Source organism: Lithobates pipiens, unplaced genomic scaffold (assembly GCF_037356315.1).
Source record: "Lithobates pipiens isolate NorthernLeopardFrog02 unplaced genomic scaffold, aLitPip1_a1.2 Scaffold_1, whole genome shotgun sequence".
Classification (NCBI taxonomy): Eukaryota; Metazoa; Chordata; class Amphibia; order Anura; family Ranidae; genus Lithobates; species Lithobates pipiens.
In genome coordinates this window covers 146,157,639-146,177,679 of record NW_027507685.1, presented here as the reverse complement: position 1 = coordinate 146,177,679, position 20,041 = coordinate 146,157,639, and the positions used below count along the sequence as shown (strand labels likewise).

Here is a 20,041-nt window from a genome sequence, read left to right as displayed (position 1 = left end):
CTACTATGCATCGCATAGTAGTCCATTATGTGTCACTTGCCTGACACAGGAGCCAGCGAAGTCACCGTTGTCCCCTGTAGTTCGGAGCATCTATCTTCTCGTTGGGTCTAGCTGCTCCGCCGCTGTCATTCGGCGAAGCCACGATGATGTCACTCCTGCGCATGTGCACGGGAGCCACCACTCGCGGCATATCGCCGTTGACAGCGGCACGCTCAGTGCACCTGCATGCGCCGTAGACAGCGGTGCCTGTCTTTCGGCAAATATCTCCTACACCGTGTAGGTGTAGGAGATATTTTTTGGACCTACAGGTAAGCCTTAATCTAGGCTTACCTGTAGGTCAAAGTGGTTTGTAAGGGTTTACAACCACTTTAAAGTTCATGTGTGTGTAAAGGCAGGTGTCCCAATACTTTTGATAATACAGTGTATGTATATGAACAGAAACAACTTGGGTAATGCAAATGCTCCTATTTAAAGGGTCACAGCCTTTCTGGAAAATTATAAATTATAAAGTTTACCTTCAGGAATTATATATGCATACTTGCATAGTTCCAGCTTGGCACAATGTAAGCATGTATATTCTAAATTTGATGGCCACTGGGGAACCTAGAAATCACTGTAGTAGTCGGCACTACAACAGTGATAGCGGCGATCTTATAAGTCCTGTTGGTGTTGTCAGTGGCTTCCTCTCTGCACACTGACTGGGGTGCCATTAAAGTTCATGTACGTGTAAAGGCAGGTGTCCCAATACTTTTGACAATACAACAGAGACCATAAATATGCATCTCATATGTTGTGGCTAATTCACATCTATATATTTTTTTTTTAGCATTTTTTTTTTTTTTTATAGGAAATGCAGCAATGTCAGCCATTATGTGATTTAAAGTGGACCCCCTTAAGCTGGAAAAGCAAAAGAAATGAGTGTACACATACTGCAGCCCAAATGTGATCCATTTACATGGAGCTTGGTTGCGGTGTGGTGGTGCAGGTGTTTAGGGGTTAAAACAGGTGGTGAGGAGGTAACAAAATGCATCCTCACTACCTGTCAAATGCCCTCTGAAATGCAATCCACTGCAGATCACTTTTCAGAGGGCATGTATAAATGGGCCTTTTTATGCCTGCACTACTATTAAAGGTCCATGATAATTACACAGTGGATAATCATTTGCATTATCAAATCAATGGGCTTTAGATGCATCAAAATGTCTTAAAAATCAGCAAAAGCATCAAAAAGGTTTGCTGCAAAGCACTATGATACCTTGCCATGTGTTGCAACACACTTTCAAAGAGAGACACCTCCAGATGGGGAGAAGCAAAAGACCTGAAGACTACCAAACCTCCCCCCTGACATTAGGTCAGGCCCTCCGATGACCTGCATCCTACGTCTCTGTGCAAAAAAAAAAAAAGGAAAAAAACAACACATGTGCAGTGTAAGTGCTTGTGAATAAATCTGTGATACACTCATGAAAAAGGTGCCATGTGCAATACACAACGGGCCTATTGGACAGCATTAAAAATTTGCCCTGGCTAGCCAAAAGGTCTGTCCAAAAGTGTAGTGCCAGAAAAGCCTAAGGTGACATGACCTAGTGCCAGTGAGACACCAATGAATTGGGCAGTGGCAGCCCGTCCATAGGGGGTGTACGGGCGCAGTGAGGCTGAATTTGATGGGGCACAGTGAGGCTGCATTAGATGGGGCACAGTGAGGCTGCATTAGATGGGGCGCAGTGAGGCTGCATTGAATGGGGCACAGTGAGGCTGCGTTAGATGGGGCACAGTGAGGCTGCGTTAGATGGGGCGCAGTGAGGCTGCGTTAGATGGGGCGCAGTGAGGCTGCATTATATGGGGCACAGTGAGGCTGCAATTGATGGGGTTTTTTTTCAGAATTTTTCAGTTTGTTCGCCCTTCCCCCCAAAACAATTTGAGCACCAGCCGCCACTTGGGGTGGGGCAGCCAAAAAGTGTCTTTCCGGCACACCCTGGGAGACGCCACCTTCCAGCACCAGGCCAGGCAGATGCAGCCCTATTCAAATCAGAAAAGCATTAGAACATAAAGAGAGCCCTGCCATCAACCGGGGACAAGTCTGGTAAACCAGGCCAGATTCTACCCGTGCCCACCTTATTACATCAGGAAAATACTATGCCACACTGAAAAAAATACTACCCACCGAATGTGACAGTGGGGATAGTTTTTCCGCACCAGAAGGCAAAGCATTGCAGCTGTGGCATGTGTATACCCCTTTATGGCTGCCTTTGCAGGGGTGCAGTAAAAATGCAGCTCAACCACAAGTAGGAAGTGGAAGCTGAGATGCTCAGATCGGATTTGCACATGTATGACCAGCTTTAGAGCCCCGTGTCCTGGCCATCCTCATGTTACCACATAGGCCATTTTGCTATTATTTTTCTGCAATTTACACTGGAATGTGCCTTCCGCCCCAGCATACAGTCCTGTGCCCATTTAGCTCTCTATGAGCCTGCATACCTTCAATGGCACATTAAAACTACATCTAGCTGGAGGGGAAACAATTATGGCTATTCTCATGCAGAGCAGCAATCTACTGCCTGTGAGGCATAATGACATAAGTGAACAATAGAATGCTTAATAAGAGCAGACATTGTTGTATTGTTTACTGGAGATGCTGGAGATAATACATTAGAATTATGACTTTGCTCTTTAATTGCTTTCCATCAGCTTGATTCAGAACGTGGTGGTTTGGTCATGGGCGCCCCCTTGTGGACAAAAGTACAGTCACTCCTAGCTGTTATAGTGAGCTCAGTCAAGACAGGGACAAGATCAACTGATGAGGAACCACAAATCCCAGCATGTCCTTTGGCTGTCTGCTTTGTTGGCCAACTTCTAACCAAAACATGCACTTTCAGGTGCAACATAGGTGGTCCTGTGACACTGGTGGGATCGGTGCTGTATTGATTGAAGGCCCATGACTACCAAAAAGCTGGCCATACACTTTGACAATTTTCCATCAGTTTCCAGTTTCGATTCACTGGGAATTACAAATATAAAAATCGAAAACAGCTATTGTATTCTGACAGCTGGTACAAGCGGCTTTCAGAATACCTGAACACTGCTTGCATCTAATTGGACGCAGGCGCTGTTCAGCCGACAAACTTTCCACTCAACAGGAACACCCACGGCTTCAGTTTTGCCACTTTTAGCATGAATCGGACCAAATTCAAGCCATACACTAGTGGATTTTTGAACAAATGTTCTTGTGAGCATTTGTATGATCATTTTCACTACTTTTGATGAATATCGCCTGTTTTTACCGCCCGTCAGCCCCCTGTCTGAAAGAGCCCTAAAAAAACACCTGTATGCTCCTAGCCTTAGGAGTTCTGAGTAGTGGTGCACCGAACGGAAAATTTGGTGATGAAACTGGAAATTTAGGATGCGCTTGACCAAAAACTGAAAAATTACAGTTTTTTAAAAATATATATATTTTTATATATAATTGTATTAATTGTATTATATTCGACTTTTCAATTAATATGACAAATTTAAATGAATATGAATTAATTTTCGGCCATTATTGGAACCATTAAGTGGTACATAATTGTGAAGTGGAAGGAAAATGATAAATGGTTTTCACATTTTTTTACAAATAAATATGTGAAAAGTGTGGGGTACATTTGTATGGCGCCCCCCTGAGTCAATACTTTGTAGAACCACCTGTCGCTGCAATTACAGCTGCTAGTCTTTTTGGGGATGTCTCTACCAGCTTTGCACATCTAGAGAGGGACATTTTGCCCATTCTTCTTTGCAAAATAGCTCTAGCTCTGTCAGATTGGATGGAGAGCATCTGTGAACAGCAATTTTCAAGTCTTTCCACAGATTCTCTATTGGATTTAGGTCTGGACTTTTAGTGGGCCATTCTAACATAAGAATATGCTTTGGTCTAAACCATTCCATTGTAGTTCTGGCTGTATGTTTAAGGTCGTTGTTCTGCTGGAAGGTGAAACTTCGCCCCGTCTCAAGTCTTTTGCAGACTTTAATGCCGCTTACACACGACTGGACTTTCCGGCAGAAAAGGTCAGAGAATCATTTCATCAGATATTCTGATTGTGTGTGGGCTTCAGCTGACTTTTTTTTTTCAACAAGTCTGACGGACCTAGAAATAGAACTTTTTAAATCTTTCTGACGGGATCAATTCCTATCGGGAAAACCGTTTGTCTATATGCTAGTCCGACAGCCCAAAAAACGACTCAAGGGCAGCTATTGGCTACTGGCTATTGAACTTCCTTTCTAGTCCCGTTGTACATCATTGCGTTCTAAACAAACAGACTTTGGTGTGATCGTGTGTAGGCAAGTCCGTTCGGTCGGAACTCCGTCAGAAACGCAGTCGGAAAAACCATCAGAGTTTATTCTGACGGAAAGTCCAGTCGTGTGTAGGCGGCATCGCAGGTTTTCTTCTAAAATTGCCCTGTATTTGGCTCCATCCATCTTCCCATCAAATCTGACCATCTTCCCTGTCCTTGCTTAAAGCGGGAGTAAACCCAGTTTCAAAAAACACTTACATTCCCGGCATGCCGGAAATGCTAACGTTCACATTGGTTGTGCTCTCAACCAAACTTTCAAACCATCCAATGGCTGGTGTCATAACTGATCACATGTGCAGCATTATGGAAGTTGAATTATTAGAGGCCAAGATGGCGGCTTCCTTGACTGAAAATGATAGAAGGGTTTACTTCCACTTTAAGAAAAGCATCCCCACAACATGATGCTGCCATCACCATGTTTCATGGTGTGTTCAGGGTTATGTGCAGTGTTAGTTTTCCACCACACACAGTGTTTTGCTTTTAGGCCAAAAAGTTCAAATTTTGTCTCATCTGACCAGAGCACCTTCTTCCACATGTTTGCTGTGTCCCTCACATGGCTTCTCAAAAACTGCAAATGAGACTTCTTATGTCTTTCAACAATGGCTTTCTTCTTGCCACTCTTCCATAAAGGTCAGATTTGTGGAGTGCACCACTAATAGTTGCCCTGTGGACAGATTCTCCCACCTGAGCTGTGAAACTCTACAGCTTCTCCAGAGTTACCATGGGCTTCTTGGCTGCTTCTCTGATTAATTCTCTCCTTACCCGGCCTGTCAGTTGAGGTGGGCGGCCATGTCTTGGTAGGTTTGCAGTTGTGCCATACTCTTTCCATTTTCAGATGATGGAATGAACAGTGATACATGAGATATTCAAAGCTTGGGATATTTCTTATAACCTAACCCTGCTTTAAACTTCTCCACAACTTTATTCCTGACCTGTCTGGTGTGTTCCTTGGCCTTCATGATGCTGTTTGTTCACTAAGGTTCTCTAACAAACCTCAGAGGGCTTCACAGAACAGCTGTATTTATATGGAGATTAAATTATACACAGGTGGACTCTATTTACCAATTAGGTGAATTTTATTTAGGGGTATCAGAGTAAAGGGGGCTGAACACAAATGCTTTACTTTGCACATGCACACTTTTCAGATATATATTTGTAAAAACTTTTGAAAACCAATTATCATTTTCCTTCCACTTCACAATTATGTGCCACTTTGTGTTGGTCTATCACATAAAATCCCAATAAAATACATTTATGTTTTCGGTTGTAACAGGTGGAAAATTTCAAGGGGTATGGATACTTTTTCAGGGCACTGTATGTCTTCAGACTGGTCCCCGGTGGTGTTAAAAAATCGTACTTGCTGCATTTTTAGTCAGTTAAAAAAAACAGCACCAAAAACGCACCTCCTAGTTGAAATCCATCAAAAACGCAGTATGTTTTTGATGCGGTTTTTGAGTCACATGACACACCATAAGCACAGTAAAATATAATAAAATCGTTGTAAAATCGCTGCAAAATCAGGTGCGTTTTCAGCACCGTTATTGGCACCTTTTTCTCTTATTGGCAAAATGCAGATTTTCGACCAATATGTTTCCGCTGTAAAAATTTCTCTGCATCTCTAATTCTGAGGTCTTAGTTTCTGGAAGGCTGTAATATTTTATATTTGTGAATTCTCAAAAGTCTCAAAAGGGAGAAAATATTACCAGTAAAGTGTCCTTATTGGAGAATATGGGGATTGACCTAAAGGTAGAGTCCAGCACAAAAACTATATATACATTTACAAGTATGCCACCAAAATTTTTTATATGTATCTGTTTACTTGCTGGCTAATATATCCCACCCAATTTCAGAGGTCATTTTAATGAGATGATCAAGGTTATGGCTGATTAGCGTATATTTTATATAATTTTAGCTGAATCCTTTGAAATTTGAGCCATGTATGGTCAGCTTAAAGCTGAATTTCAGAAGAAGCGAATATTGTATACATATAAGACTCTTGTGCAGTGGCGGCCCGTCCATAGGAGGCACACGGGCGCCCCACCCAGCAGTCACCAAAAAAATAAATACATAGAAAAAAATGTTCTTTAAGTGCACTGTGTTCGGGCGCCGGGCACAGCGCACTATGGGAAGCGCCACGTCAATGCAATCACAAGACAAGGCGCTTCATTTGCCGAGTTTTGTTATTCAGGTTAAGAGGCTACTTCTGGTTTCCCTGTTCCAGAGGGAAGCCGGAAGTGACATTGGCAGCTCCGTGGAACACACGGCCCAAGCGGAGCTGCCCGTAAAAAGTAAGTGAGGCTGCATTTGATGGGGCACAGCGAGGCTGCATTTGATGGGGCACAGCGAGGCTGCATTTGATGGGGCACAGCGAGGCTGCATTTGATGGGCCACAGCGAGGCTGCATTTGATGGACCACACGAGGCTGCATTTGATGGACCACACGAGGCTGCATTTGATGGGCCACAGCGAGGCTGCATTTGATGGGCCACAGCGAGGCTGCATTTGTTGTGGCACAGTGGCAGCGTTTGATGTGGCAGCGTGTGATATGGCACAGTGGCTGCGTTTGATGGGCACAGTGGCTGCGTTTGATGGGCACAGTGGCTGTGATTGATGGTTCAGTGAGGCTGCAATTAATGGGGGTTTTTTCAAAAATTTTCAGTTTGTTTGTACCCCAGCACAAAAATTTTGAGCACCAGCTGCCACTGCTCATGTGTATTCTTAAATAAATGTTAGTGTGCTTTATTTATTTCTCCCAGATTTATTCAGCAGTCCAATGTAAAAAATTGGCTTTATGAGGGGGCTTCCTGTAATAAAGACCGCTCACTGCTGCTCACTCTCCATGTGCAGGGTGACTGGTCTGGTCTCTGCCCCCTTCTGTAGTTTTTTGCATAGTTTTTTGCAGGCAGCCTGTAGTGGGTGGAACTGCTGGGCCTCAAACCGTTTTGCTCTCTGCACAAGCTATGTACAGTACAGCTATGATGTCACTACTACTTTTACAAGATAATATCTGAGCTTGTTAAGGCATTTGGTGCCTGCAAAGTGGACTGATATCGTTTGTGGCTCTAAAGATTATATTTAAATAAAATGTTTTCATCTTGAGATAACTAGATAGACGTTGGGGATAACTGTAAGTTTGAATAGCTGTCTATAGAGTAGAGCAGGGAGTCATATTAAGTGGTAATAAATTGTAGCGCTCACGCTGTAGGGGCAGCTGTAGATTACTCCAGGACTCTCTTGCTAGTTCATAGGCTGCCAGATCCAGACACAGTTTCCAGCACACAGATGAACACAAGCTTAAAGGCTAAGTTCGCCTTTTTTTCCCTAAATTCCAGCTCCCCTATGGACCAATATAGCATTCATGTAAATTTTTTGCAAAAATATCAAATCTTTCCATAAAATCTACAGACACATACCTTACTGTCCTCCATCCATGATTCCAAACATATCTATTGCTTCTATCTTGCATCCTTACAGACTGTAAGTCATGACACAGGAAGGAGTTGACCAGCTGACCTCATTAGCACACACCCTGCATCATCCACCCTCCCATTCCCAGCTGCACGTTTTTTAAATGAAATGCAATCAATCAGTGATCACCCTTCTCACTAAATACACAATATACAATCGGATTGCATAGTATATGCCCATCTTTATACAAATATATAGGAGGGAGTGGACAGAAACACTCAGCTGTCAAGACTTGTTCACAACTCTGCACAGCAGGAAATCGCATTTCTGTTTTGTTTTTTTAAGCTGTTTTCACTCATCACACATAGGACAGCCCATCCACCTGAATGTGATGCCCTACACACAGAAATCGTCCCAAAGAAGCTTCAGAACTATTTTTTAGAGCAGAGCTTGGTGCGTTTTTTACGGTGATTTTTGGTGCAGCGCATTTCTGAAATGCAAGGAAACGCACAGATGTGTTTCTTTTTGTGGATTTATTGCAGGACTCAAACAAGAGGGAATATATGGAAAAGGACCTGGGGGTCCTAGTAGATGATAGGCTCAGCAATGGCATGCAATGTAGCTCTGTACACAGCGTGCACCTGAGCTCTGCACTCTGTACACAGTGCACCCCTGAGCTCTGTACACGCGCGCCCCTGAGCCCTGCACTCTGTGCACAGCGTGCCCATGAGCCCCACACTCTGTGCACGGTGCGCCCCTGAGCCCCGCACTCTGTACACGGCGCACCCCTGAGCCCTGCGCTCTGTACACGGCGCACCCCTGAGCCCTGCGCTCTGTACACGGCGCACCCCTGAGCCCTGCGCTCTGTACACGCCGCGCCCCTCATCCACAATCTATGTAATTAGACTGAGCACTCTTGCACATGTAGGAAGTGCAATAAAGCCCCATACACAATATCAGAATATCGTACAAAAAAAACAAAAAACTATTTTGACGCGATCATACCAGAATCCGATTGTTGGTACGCAGCTTTCATCTGAAATTTTCCCAAGGGACACAAATAATTTTCCCGTACGATGCCAGATCGTACGATTTTTGTTTAATCAGTACAAAAGTACAATACATTACATCATTTCCGAAATTTTATTCTGTCGTACGAGAATTTTTGTACTTCAGTAACCTATTTGTTTTCAATATGAAGACTAGCATGCAAAAAAAAAAAAAAAAAAATGGACGATCATTTGTTGTGGAGAATGAACAAATGGCTCCCTATGGTGTAAGCTAAACAAGTAGTATGCACTAGCACCCACTCACACTCAATTGGATCATTGTGTGATCATGAGAGATTAATTGCTATACATGCTACTTGTGTAGTTTGCACCATAGGGAGCCATTTGTTCCACTTGTGTAGCAATTGATCGCTTGATTACCAATCACTTGTGATTCTAGTAGCGTGACTCTGCTCTAATCTCAGCTCCTCCCAAGAATGGGCTGATGGCATTCACATGGCACAAGAGAAAATGTAGGGCTGGTATAATACTGTGTATATATATATATATATATATATATATATATATATATATATATATATATATATATATATATATATATATATATATATATATATATATAGGCACAGGTGCATCTCATGAAATTAGAATATCATCAAAAAGGTCATTTATTTCAGTAATTTGATTCAAAAAGTGAAACTCATATAGTTTATATAGATGCGTTACACACAGAGTGATATATTTTAAGCATTTCTTTCTTTTAATTTTGATTAATTATGGCTTACAGCTAGTGAGAATCCAAAATTCAGTATCTCCGAAAATTTTTATATTACATAAGACATAATACAAAAAAAGGATTTTTAATACAGAAATGTTGGCTTACTAAAAAGTATGTCCATGTACAATCATCACTGACTGTGGAAACTTCAAACTGGACCTCAGGAAACTTGGATTCTGTCCCTCTCCACTCTTCCTCCAGACTCTGGGACCTTGATTTCCAAATGAAATGCAAACTTTTCCAAAGGCGGTGATGATTTGGGGAGCCATGTCATCTGCTGGCGTTGGTCCGCTGTGTTTTATCAAGTCCAAGGTCAGCGCAGCCCTCTACCAGGAAATTCTAGAGGACTTCACGCTTCCCTCTGCTGACCAGCTTTATGGAGATGCTGATTTCATTTTGCAGTAGGACTTGGCACCTGCCCACACTGCCAAAAGTACCAATACCTGGTTTAATGATCACGGTATAACTGTGCTTGATTGGCCAGCAAACTCGCCTAACCTAAACCGTACAGAGAATCTGTGGGGTATTGTCAAGAGGAAGATGGGAGACACCAGACCCAACAATGCAGATGAGCTAAAGGACACTATCAAAGAAACCTGGGCTTCCATAACACCTCAGCAGTGCCGCAGGCTGATCTCATCCATGCCACGCCGCATTGATGAAGTAATTAATGCAAAAGGAGCCCCAGGCAAGTATTGAGTGCATACTATACTGTACATGGACATACTTTTCAGTAAGCCAAAATTTCTGTATTAAAATTCCTTTTTTATTTTTTATTGGTCTGATTCTGATTTTCTGAGATACTGAATTTTGGATTTTCACCAGCTGTAAGCCATAATCATCAAAATTAAAAGAAAGGAATTGCACCAAAGCAAGGATAGACTCTCTCTGGCTAGCCTATGTGATAACGTAAATAAATCCACTCTTCTCCAGGATAAATGGATCTCAGTAAGTGACTCTCTCCTTGGTGTATTTGCAGGGGAAAGCATGGAGTTGGGCGTATTGACATTGTTGAGAACCGTTACATCGGGATGAAATCACGTGGTAAGTAACAAGAAAGACCTGTATTTAGACTAACTTGAGTTCCACTAAATCTAAACTTTGTCCATACACACCACTATTGATTGTACAATCGATTTACTAAAACTGTGTAAGGCAGCCCATACAGATTAGTCCTTTTTTTTTTTTGTTCAACCAGCTCCCTGCTGAACCTTTGTATTCTGAGCAGGGAGTGTTATGTGCAAAATGAATGCAAGAAATTTCAGCCAAGAGCACTGATCTTCAAACATCAGTACACGGTGCAGGTACCCTTAGAATCGTAGCTGATTCAGAGGTATCTGAAAAAATTCTAAAACTGGGGGGCCCTTCCGAAAAGCTTGATTACTCCTTTGACGTTTGTCAAGGGGGCTGGATCAAAAATTGTCGCTGAACACTGATTGGGCATTGTGACAGCTGGTGCCAAATACAGATGAATTCAAATACAGGGCAATCTTAGAAGAAAACTTATCAGAGTCTACAAAAAACTTGAAACTGGGGCAGAGGTTCACCTTCCAGCAGGACAACGACCCTAAACAAACAGCCAGAGCAACAGTAGAATGGTTTAGATCAAAGCATATTCATGTGTTAGAATGCCCAAGTCAAGATTAAGGTTGCCCTGTATTTGGCTCCATCCATCTTCCCATCAACTCTGACAGTTTTCCTGTCCCTGCTGAAGAAAGGCATCCCCACAACATAATGCTGCCACCACCATGTTTCACAGTGGGGATGGTGTGTTCAGGGTGATTTGCAGTGTTAGTTTTATACCACACATAGCGTTTTGCTTTTAGTCCAAAATGTTAAATTTTGGTCTCATCTGACTAAAGCACCTTCTTCCACATGTTTGCTTTGTCCGCCACAGGTCTTCTTATGGCTTTCTTTCAACAATGGTTTTCAACTTGCCACTCTTTCATAAAGACCAGATTTGTGGAGTGCATGACTAATAGTTACCCTGTAGACAGATTCTCCCACCTGAGCTGGGGATTGTCTGCAGCTCCTCCAGAGTTACCATGGGCCTCTTGGCTGCTTCTCTGATTAATGCTCTCCTTGCCCGGCCTGTCAGTTTAGGTGGACGGCCACGTCTTGGTAGGTTTGCAGTTGTGCCATACTCTTTCCATTTTCAGATGATGGATTGAACAGTACTCCATGAGATGTTCAAAGCTTAGGATATTTTTTAAACCTAACCCTGCTTTAAACTTCTCCACAACTTTATCCCCGACCTGTTTGGTGTGTTCCTTGGCCTTTATGATGCTGTTTGTTCACTAAGGTTAAATAATAAACCTCTATTATAGAGGTGGACTCTAGGTGAGTTCAGAGTAAAGGGGGCTGAATACAAATGCACACTTTTCAGATATTTATTTGTAAAAAAAAAATGAAAACCATTTATCATTTTCCTTCCACTTCACAATGATGTGCTACTTTGTGTTGGTCTATCACATAAAATCCCAATAAAATACATTTAGGTTTTTTGGTTGTAACGTGACAAAATGTGGAAAATTTCTTTGGTTATGAATACTTTTTTGGGGCACTGTAGCCCTCCGAATAAAATGCCTTAAGTTAAAAAAAACCTTCTGACTTTACAACCATTTTAAGGCCTCCACATAGCAAGACATTTTGGACAATTTTATGGTCCCAACTTTGTGGGAACAGTTTGGGGACGGCCCCTTCCCCTTCCAACATGACTGGGCACCAGTGCACAAAGCAAGGTCCATAAAGACATGGCCGAGCAAATTTGGGGTGGAGGAACTTGACTGTCCTGACCTCAACCCGATAGAATACCTTTGGGATGAATTAGAGCGGAGACTATGGGCCAGGCCTTCTCATCCACATTCAGTGCTTGACCTCACAAATGCGCTTTTGGAAGAATGGCCAAACCTTCCCATAGACACACTCCTAAACCTTGTGGACAGCCTTCCCAGAAGAGTTGAAGCGGTTATAGCTGCAAAGGGTGGGCCAACTCAATATTGAACCCTACAGACAAAGGCTGGGATGACATTAAAGTTCATGTGCATGTAAAGGCAGGCGTCCCAATACTTTTGGTAAAATAGTGTACATGCGGCTATGGGGTGAGGAAAGCCTCGGCCTCAAATGAATGCCCCATTATAGCTGACAGTTTCCAACCTAAGATCTCTAACTCACATATAGCATAGGGATGAGCTTGGGCATCTTCAGATGTTCTTTCAAACCCATATGGCCAAACCACATAGGTTTGAAAGAGCATCTGAAGATGCATTAGCTCAATGTCTCTCAACTCCAGTCCTCAAGGCGCCCCAACAGGTCATTTTTTCAGTATTTCCATTATTTTGCACAGGTGATTTAATCGGTTTCACTGCCTTAGTAATTACCACAGCTGTTTCATCTGAGGGAAATCCTGAAAACATGACCTGTTGATGCGCCTTAAGGACTGGAGTTGAGAAACACTGCTCATCTTTGTATATTCTTTTTATTATTATACATCATTTATATAGTGCCAACAATTTGCACAGCGCTTTACAACATGAAGGCAGAGAGTACAGTTACAATACAGTACAGGAGGAATTAGAGGGCCCTGCTCGTAGGAGCTTACAATCTAGGAGGGAGGTATAGGGATCGTAGGCTGTGATCTCCTTGTGAGCAGCAAATTATGTGCATGCAGAATATGAAAAGACGCTATGTAAATTGTAAATACCTGTAATACATCAATTGATATGTATTCTACCATACATTTGGTCACTGGCGCGTTCACTCATAAGTAAAACTGCACTTGGTTATTACATTTTCCTTGTGTACGCTGTAGCCTGTGTAATATGGAGGCATACTATATACCACAAGGATATGATTTAGTTGTTGCATAGTAGGTGAGGTTGAAAAAAGACACAAGTCCATCAAGTCCAATTTATGTGTGTGATTATATGTCGGTATTACATTGTATATCCCTGTAAGTTGTGGTCGTTCAGGTGCTTATCTAATAGTTTCTTGAAACTATCGATGCGCCCCGCTGAGACCACCGCCTGTGGAAGGGAATTCCCCATCCTTGCCTCTCTTACAGCAAAGAACCCTCTACGTAGTTTACGTTTAAACCTATTTTCTTCTAATTTTAATGAGTAGCCACAAGTCTTGTTAAGCTCCCTTCAGCGAAAAAGTTTTATCCCTATTGTGGGGTCACCAGTACGGCATTTGTAAATTGAAATCATATCCCCTCTCAAGCGTCTCATCTCCAGAGTGAATAAATTCCGTGCTCGCAACCTTTCCTTATAACTAATATCCTCCAGACCCTTTATTAGCTTTGTTGGCCTTCTCTGTACTCACTCCATTTCCAGTACATACTTCCTGAGGACTGGTGCCCAGAACTGGACAGCATACTCCAGATGAGGCCGGACCAGAGTCTTGTAGAGCGGGAGAAATATTGCTTTATCTCTGGAGTTAATCCCCTTTTTAATGCATACCAATATTCTGTTTGCTTTGTTAGCAGCAGCTTTGCCTATCATCTACTAGGACCCTCAGGTCCTTTTCCATCCTAGATTTCTCCAGAGGTTCTCCCCCCAGGGTATAGACTGCATTCATATTTTTGCCACTTAAATGCGTTATTTTACATTTTTCTACATTAAACCTCATTTGCCATGTAGTTGTGTTGTTGTTTCTGCATCAGCCCTATTAAATAAGGCTTAAATTTCCTCCATTCATGTTAGTTTGCTTATTCTCTATACAAGGCTAGTTGCTGCACCATGGCGACAGGGGGGTTAACCCGAGCCACAGGTACTAACCGGGCAGGAGGGAAGAAGGCGCTCGCACAGGTGTGTGCGTGCCGCTAGTTTCACCAGCATTTGTGTGACAGCGCGTCTCATGGAGCTCGCTGCCGCTCCCCTAACAATAGACCGTCTTCTGGGAACGCAAGGGCAGCTGAAATTGCAATAGATTTGATGCATATTATGTCTTTTCACAACCTCATTATCAAATTATGGTTTTTGCACTGAAGGAGGGATAATTAAGTGAAGTAAATTAAATCTGTGGGAGGGAAGAAGTGCTGCATGCTCGGGCTTTTAATTTCAACAAAAGAAGGTTTTTTTTTTTTCTCTTTTCTGATTTAATTGTCCCTTTTCTTTTTGTCTTCGGTTTCTTTATCTTTTTAATGAACCCTGTATGGAAAAGACAAGAAATGGTGATTTCGTTTAACGCGTTAGTTGGAAGTTTTCTGAAAAGTTTTTTTTTTTTTCCTTCTCTAAACAGTTAGGGAAGGATTCTGGGTAAGCCCCATATTCTGGCCATACAAGCAACATTTTTTCATAGGATGGATAATCTAATCCGAACAGACAGCAAATTAATTTTATCTGTGCAATTATTTTCAAATAGAAAAATGTAGTGGAAAAAGTAAATCAAAGTCTTAAAAAGTAATTGTTTAGGGACTGTTTGCGCAGTACACCACATGATCAGTTTTAAAATGACCTGAATGCTTTTTCTCATTGATTTGATCTCATAAAATGAGTTGAACGCAATAGAAATGGTAGTGAAAAATGATTGATAAATGCCAGATTTGATCAGGGCATCGTGCGGTCATCTCGTTGAAAGATTGGGTTAATACACGTGGCCAACATTAACCACTTCAGCCCAAAAGGATTTACCCCCTTCCTGACCAGGCCATTTTTTGCGATACACCACTGCGTCGCTTTAACTGACAACTGCGCGTTGTGTGATGTTGTACCCAAACAAATTTGATGTCCTTTTTTCCCCACAAATAGAGCTTTCTTTTGGTGGTATTTGATCACCTCTGCGGTTTTAATTTTTATGCTATAAACAAAAAGAGTGACAATTTTGAAAATAAATAAAGATTTAAAAATAATTTAAATAAAATTAAAAAAAAATTTTAAAAATAAAGATCAGTTTTGGCCAATTTCTATTCTGCTACATATTTTTGGTAAACAAAAAACCAATAAGCGTATATTGATTGGTCTGCGAAAAAGTTACTGCGTCTATACAATAGGGGATAGATTTATGGCATTTTTATTATTTATTTATAGTATTTATTTACTAGTTATGGCAGTGATCAGTGATTTTTAGCAGGACTGCGACATTGCAGCGGACAGATTGGACACCTAACTGACATTTTTGACACTTTTTTTGGGGAACCAGTGACATTATTACAGTAATCAGTGCTAAAAATATGCATTGTTATTGTGCTAATGACACTGGCAGGGAAGGAGTTAACATCAGGGGCGATCAAGGGGTTAACTGTGTTCCCTCACTGTGTGTTCTAACTGTATGGGGGAAGGGCTCACTGGGACAACACACAGATCCGTCTTCCTGCATAGCAGAAAGACAGGATCTGTGTGATCTCCCCTGTCAGAACGGAGATTTGCCTTGTTTACACAGGCAGATCCCCATTCTGTCACTGCAGTCCACCGGACCTGCTTATTGGCTCCCCCGCTGGCCAATAGGAGTGCACGAGCCCAGCCCACAAATCGCAAACTGCGAGCCGGACGTAAACCTGCGGCAATTTGCGCAGCCGAGCCAATCTGCCACGGTATAACTGTGGCGGCTGGTTGGCAAGCGGTTAAATGATCAAGGCCATAGATAGATAATTTCCAATAGAGTTTTATGTATTCAAATTTCAGAATTACAATAAAACTTTGGATTGCGAAGGTTCCGAAAACGGCAATGTTTGTAATCCAAAGCACTTGTATATCAAAACGAATTTCCCTATAAGAAATAATGGAAACTCAGATTATTCGGTCCACACCCATTGGTCTATGGTCCATATAAATAGATTATAACAATGTGACTTTGAGGCAACTTCAGGGAATGCCTGGGTAATCTTCTTGTAATGTCAAGTCCAAATCACATTAATTAAGATGAGGCTCTGGCTTAGGGCTCATGCACACTGCAGCTCAAAAAAATATATAAATCTGCTTTTACAGGCATTTGAACTTTTATTTCAGCTTGAAGAAGCTTGTACTTTTTTGTTCTCTTGTGCACGTTTTTATTGAGCTTCTTAAAGCTTTTTTGAGCTTTTGTGAGCATAAGCGTTTTTTTTTTGTTGTTTTTTTTTCACAAACCCTCCTTAAAGGCTATGAGCACAACTAGATAGACATCGCCTTGAAGTAATACAGGAAACTTTTCTAAAGTCGGAGTGACTTCACTAGTGCTAATTAATACAGCTCTCATTGACTAAAATGGGAAGTGACCCTACTGTATTGCAAGCCCTCACTCGTTGATCAAGTTAAAATGAAAAAAAAAAAAAAAAACAATTTGCTCAAAAATGGTTTAAGAATGGTTTGAGGAACACTAGTTCAAGGTGTTGACTTGGCTTCCGGGTTCTCCAGATCTCAATCCAATTGAGCAATGTGCTAGCGAAAGAAGTTCAATCCATGGAGGCCCCACCTCAAAACTTATAGGACTTAGATCTGCTACCAATTATGACTAAGCAAACCTTGATTTGTGAAATCTTGCCATGCCTGCATAGAGGTCTCATGATGTATCTTGGAAGATTTTTTATCTTCAATAAAGTAATTATCACTGCTTCGTACCTGGGAGTGCGGTCAACCTTTCTTGAACCATTGGCTCTTATTCAGGCTGAGGACTGGACCTTCACCACAAGGTTGAAGGGAGCAATCATTCCCAGCTGGAGCCGCACAGCTCTGTCTTTGTATCAGTTGACTGCTTGGTGCCAGATATCACCTCCTGCCTTCAGAGGTCGAGTGGAGTCCATGCCTCTACGGGTCAGGGCTGTTTTGGCTGCAAAAGGAAGACCAGCTCCATGGTCTTGGATGTATTTAGAGGACCTGACCTTATGAAAAAAAAAGGTGGACCTTTCCCGGAAATATTTAAGTTATTAACGCATGGAAAGAATAAAATGCTGTATGTGAAGGATCAATTAATATTAGTAATAAATATGTGTCTAAGGGCTCATTTACACTTGGGATTATCACTAGTGAACCGAGGTGGAATTGACAGATGGCTCGGAGGTGATATGTCGCCTCTTTGATGCCTGTTAAAGTTCCTGAAACCCCACAGCACCGTGTTGTGTGGTGGTGGTGTGGCCCCTTAACTTGTCTAATTGCTTTTGGTGTTTGCACTGCCTGTACAAAAAATAACAGTTGACCTGGCAGAAATCCAGTAAGCTTGTAGGTTCCAGTGCTCTCTGCAGTGTTATCTCAAATAAAGTTAAGGGGGGGGGGGGGGGTTCTGTAGTCCCGACACACTTCCTGTATTGAGGGTCATAAACATGGATGTACTTGCCCGTACAGATGGCGGTGTACAAGCACTCACCCCGCTGCAGGTGTAAGCCTTTAGTAAGCGTTGAAGCCACTGGATCAGCATGACAGGCAGCAGCCTATGTATTCTTTGCATGCAGGTTCCCTTTAATGCACATACTACATGTCATGTTCCTCCTTAGCCCCTCACCCTCCATGGAGGAACAGGGCAGGCCATGGTAATAGAGATCCTCTAATGGCGGCTGTGTGGGAGATATCTGTCTCCCGTCCTCGCCATGGATCTGTCGGCATATACAGCCTGCTGCTTTCTCACCGCAGACAGCTGTCACAGCATTGAAAATATAAAAAAAATACGCCCCCCCTCCCCTGTTTTCTCCGCAGACCGCTGTGAGCCTGAAAAGAAACTTATATATGGAAAAGAAAAAAATGTTGACAAATAACACAGATATTATTTTTTCATGTTGTTGTGATAACTTAATCACGTTTCCCAGAATCCGCTGCTGCCTCGCCTTGTTATACTATGCCAGCCGTGTCAGGGAAATGTAAAGCAACGCCATAAATGATTCCCTGGGAGGCAAGGCAAAGAAAGGCTTCTTGGCAATAGCAGCCAGGTATCATTTATTGAAGTCAGGGAGAGAATTTCATTGGTTGGAGGAAAGAGGCATTTTACTACATCTCTCTGACTTCTGACATTGCATCCCAACAAAGCACATTGTGCAGGCAGCACCCCAGCCAATGGAGGGAGTATAGGGCGAGGTTACACCAGGAAGAAAAATGTCTGACCATAGGACAGACAGTAATAAATCATTTCTTTATTATCTAATGGGAAAAGGGAAGAACCTTTGTCTTTCCTGGTGTGTTAGATTTTAGTGCTTTGAGACCAGTTTTCAGAGCTTCCAGCACAAAATGTCTTGCCCTGCTCTTAGGCCCCTTCACACTGGATCTCTTTGTAAGCCTGACACTGTCCTTCCCTGCAACCCTGACACTGTCCTTCCCTGCAACCCTGACACTGTCCTTCCCTGCAACCCTGACACTGTCCTTCCCCGCAACCTGACACTGTACTTGGCTGCAACCCTGACACTGCCCTTCCCTGCAACCCTGACACTGTCCTTCCCTGCAACCCTGACACTGTCCTTCCCTGCAACCCTGACACTGTCCTTCCCCGCAACCTGACACTGTACTTGGCTGCAACCCTGACACTGCCCTTCCCTGCAACCCTGACACTGTCCTTCCCCGCAACCTGACACTGTACTTGGCTGCAACCCTGACACTGCCCTTCCCTGCAGCCCTGACACTGCCCTTCCCTGCAGCCCTGACACTGTCCTTCCCTGCAACCCTGACACTGTCCTTCCCCGCAACCTGACACTGTGCTTGGCTGTAACCCTGACACTGTCCTTCCCTGCAGCCCTGACACTGTCCTTCCCTGCAACCCTGACACTGCCCTTCCCTGCAGCCCTGACACTGTCCTTCCCTGCAACCCTGACACTGTCCTTCCCTGCAACCCTGACACTGCCCTTCCCTGCAACCCTGACACTGCCCTTCCCTGCAGCCCTGACACTGTCCTTCCCTGCAGCCCTGACACTGTCCTTTCCTGCAGCCCTGACACTGTCCTTCCCTGCAACCCTGACACTGTCCTTCCCTGCAACCCTGACACTGTCCTTCCCTGCAACCCTGACACTGCCCTTCCCTGCAGCCCTGACACTGTCCTTCCCTGCAACCCTGACACTGTCCTTCCCTGCAACCCTGACACTGTCCTTCCCTGCAACCCTGACACTGCCCTTCCCTGCAACCCTGACACTGTCCTTCCCTGCAACCCTGACACTGCCCTTCCCTGCAGCCCTGACACTGTCCTTCCCTGCAGCCCTGACACTGTCCTTCCCTGCAGCCCTGACACTGTCCTTCCCTGCAGCCCTGACACTGTCCTTCCCTGCAGCCCTGACACTGTCCTTCCCTGCAGCCCTGACACTGTCCTTCCCTGCAGCCCTGACACTGTCCTTCCCTGCAGCCCTGACACTGTCCTTCCCTGCAGCCCTGACACTGTCCTTCCCCGCAACCCTGACACTGTCCTTGACTGAAAATGGACACAAGTTTGTGTACATCTGGCCGCCCAAAGAGCCATGATGAGTCTGCCCCATCCACTGTGCAAATGTGAACACTTACTGAATGGGCAGGGATGAAAAAAAACTGACATCCGTTCAGCTCCAAATCAGCAGGGGACCTACTCTTGGTTCCCCTGCTGAATGGAGCAGAGCTGCACTGTGTGAAAGGGCCTGAACACTGTCCCTCCCTGTAATCCTA

General features: G+C 43.4%; 1 protein-coding gene across 1 annotated transcript in view; it reads left to right on the top strand.

Annotated features, from left to right (window-relative positions):
- Positions 1-20,041, top strand: part of ASS1 (argininosuccinate synthase 1) — a 147,532-nt gene that overhangs the window by 84,764 nt on the left and 42,727 nt on the right. The window contains exon 12 of the mRNA XM_077478172.1: positions 10,501-10,565. Within this exon, the coding sequence (XP_077334298.1) occupies positions 10,501-10,565 (65 nt within the window). The remainder of the gene's footprint in view (positions 1-10,500; positions 10,566-20,041) is intronic.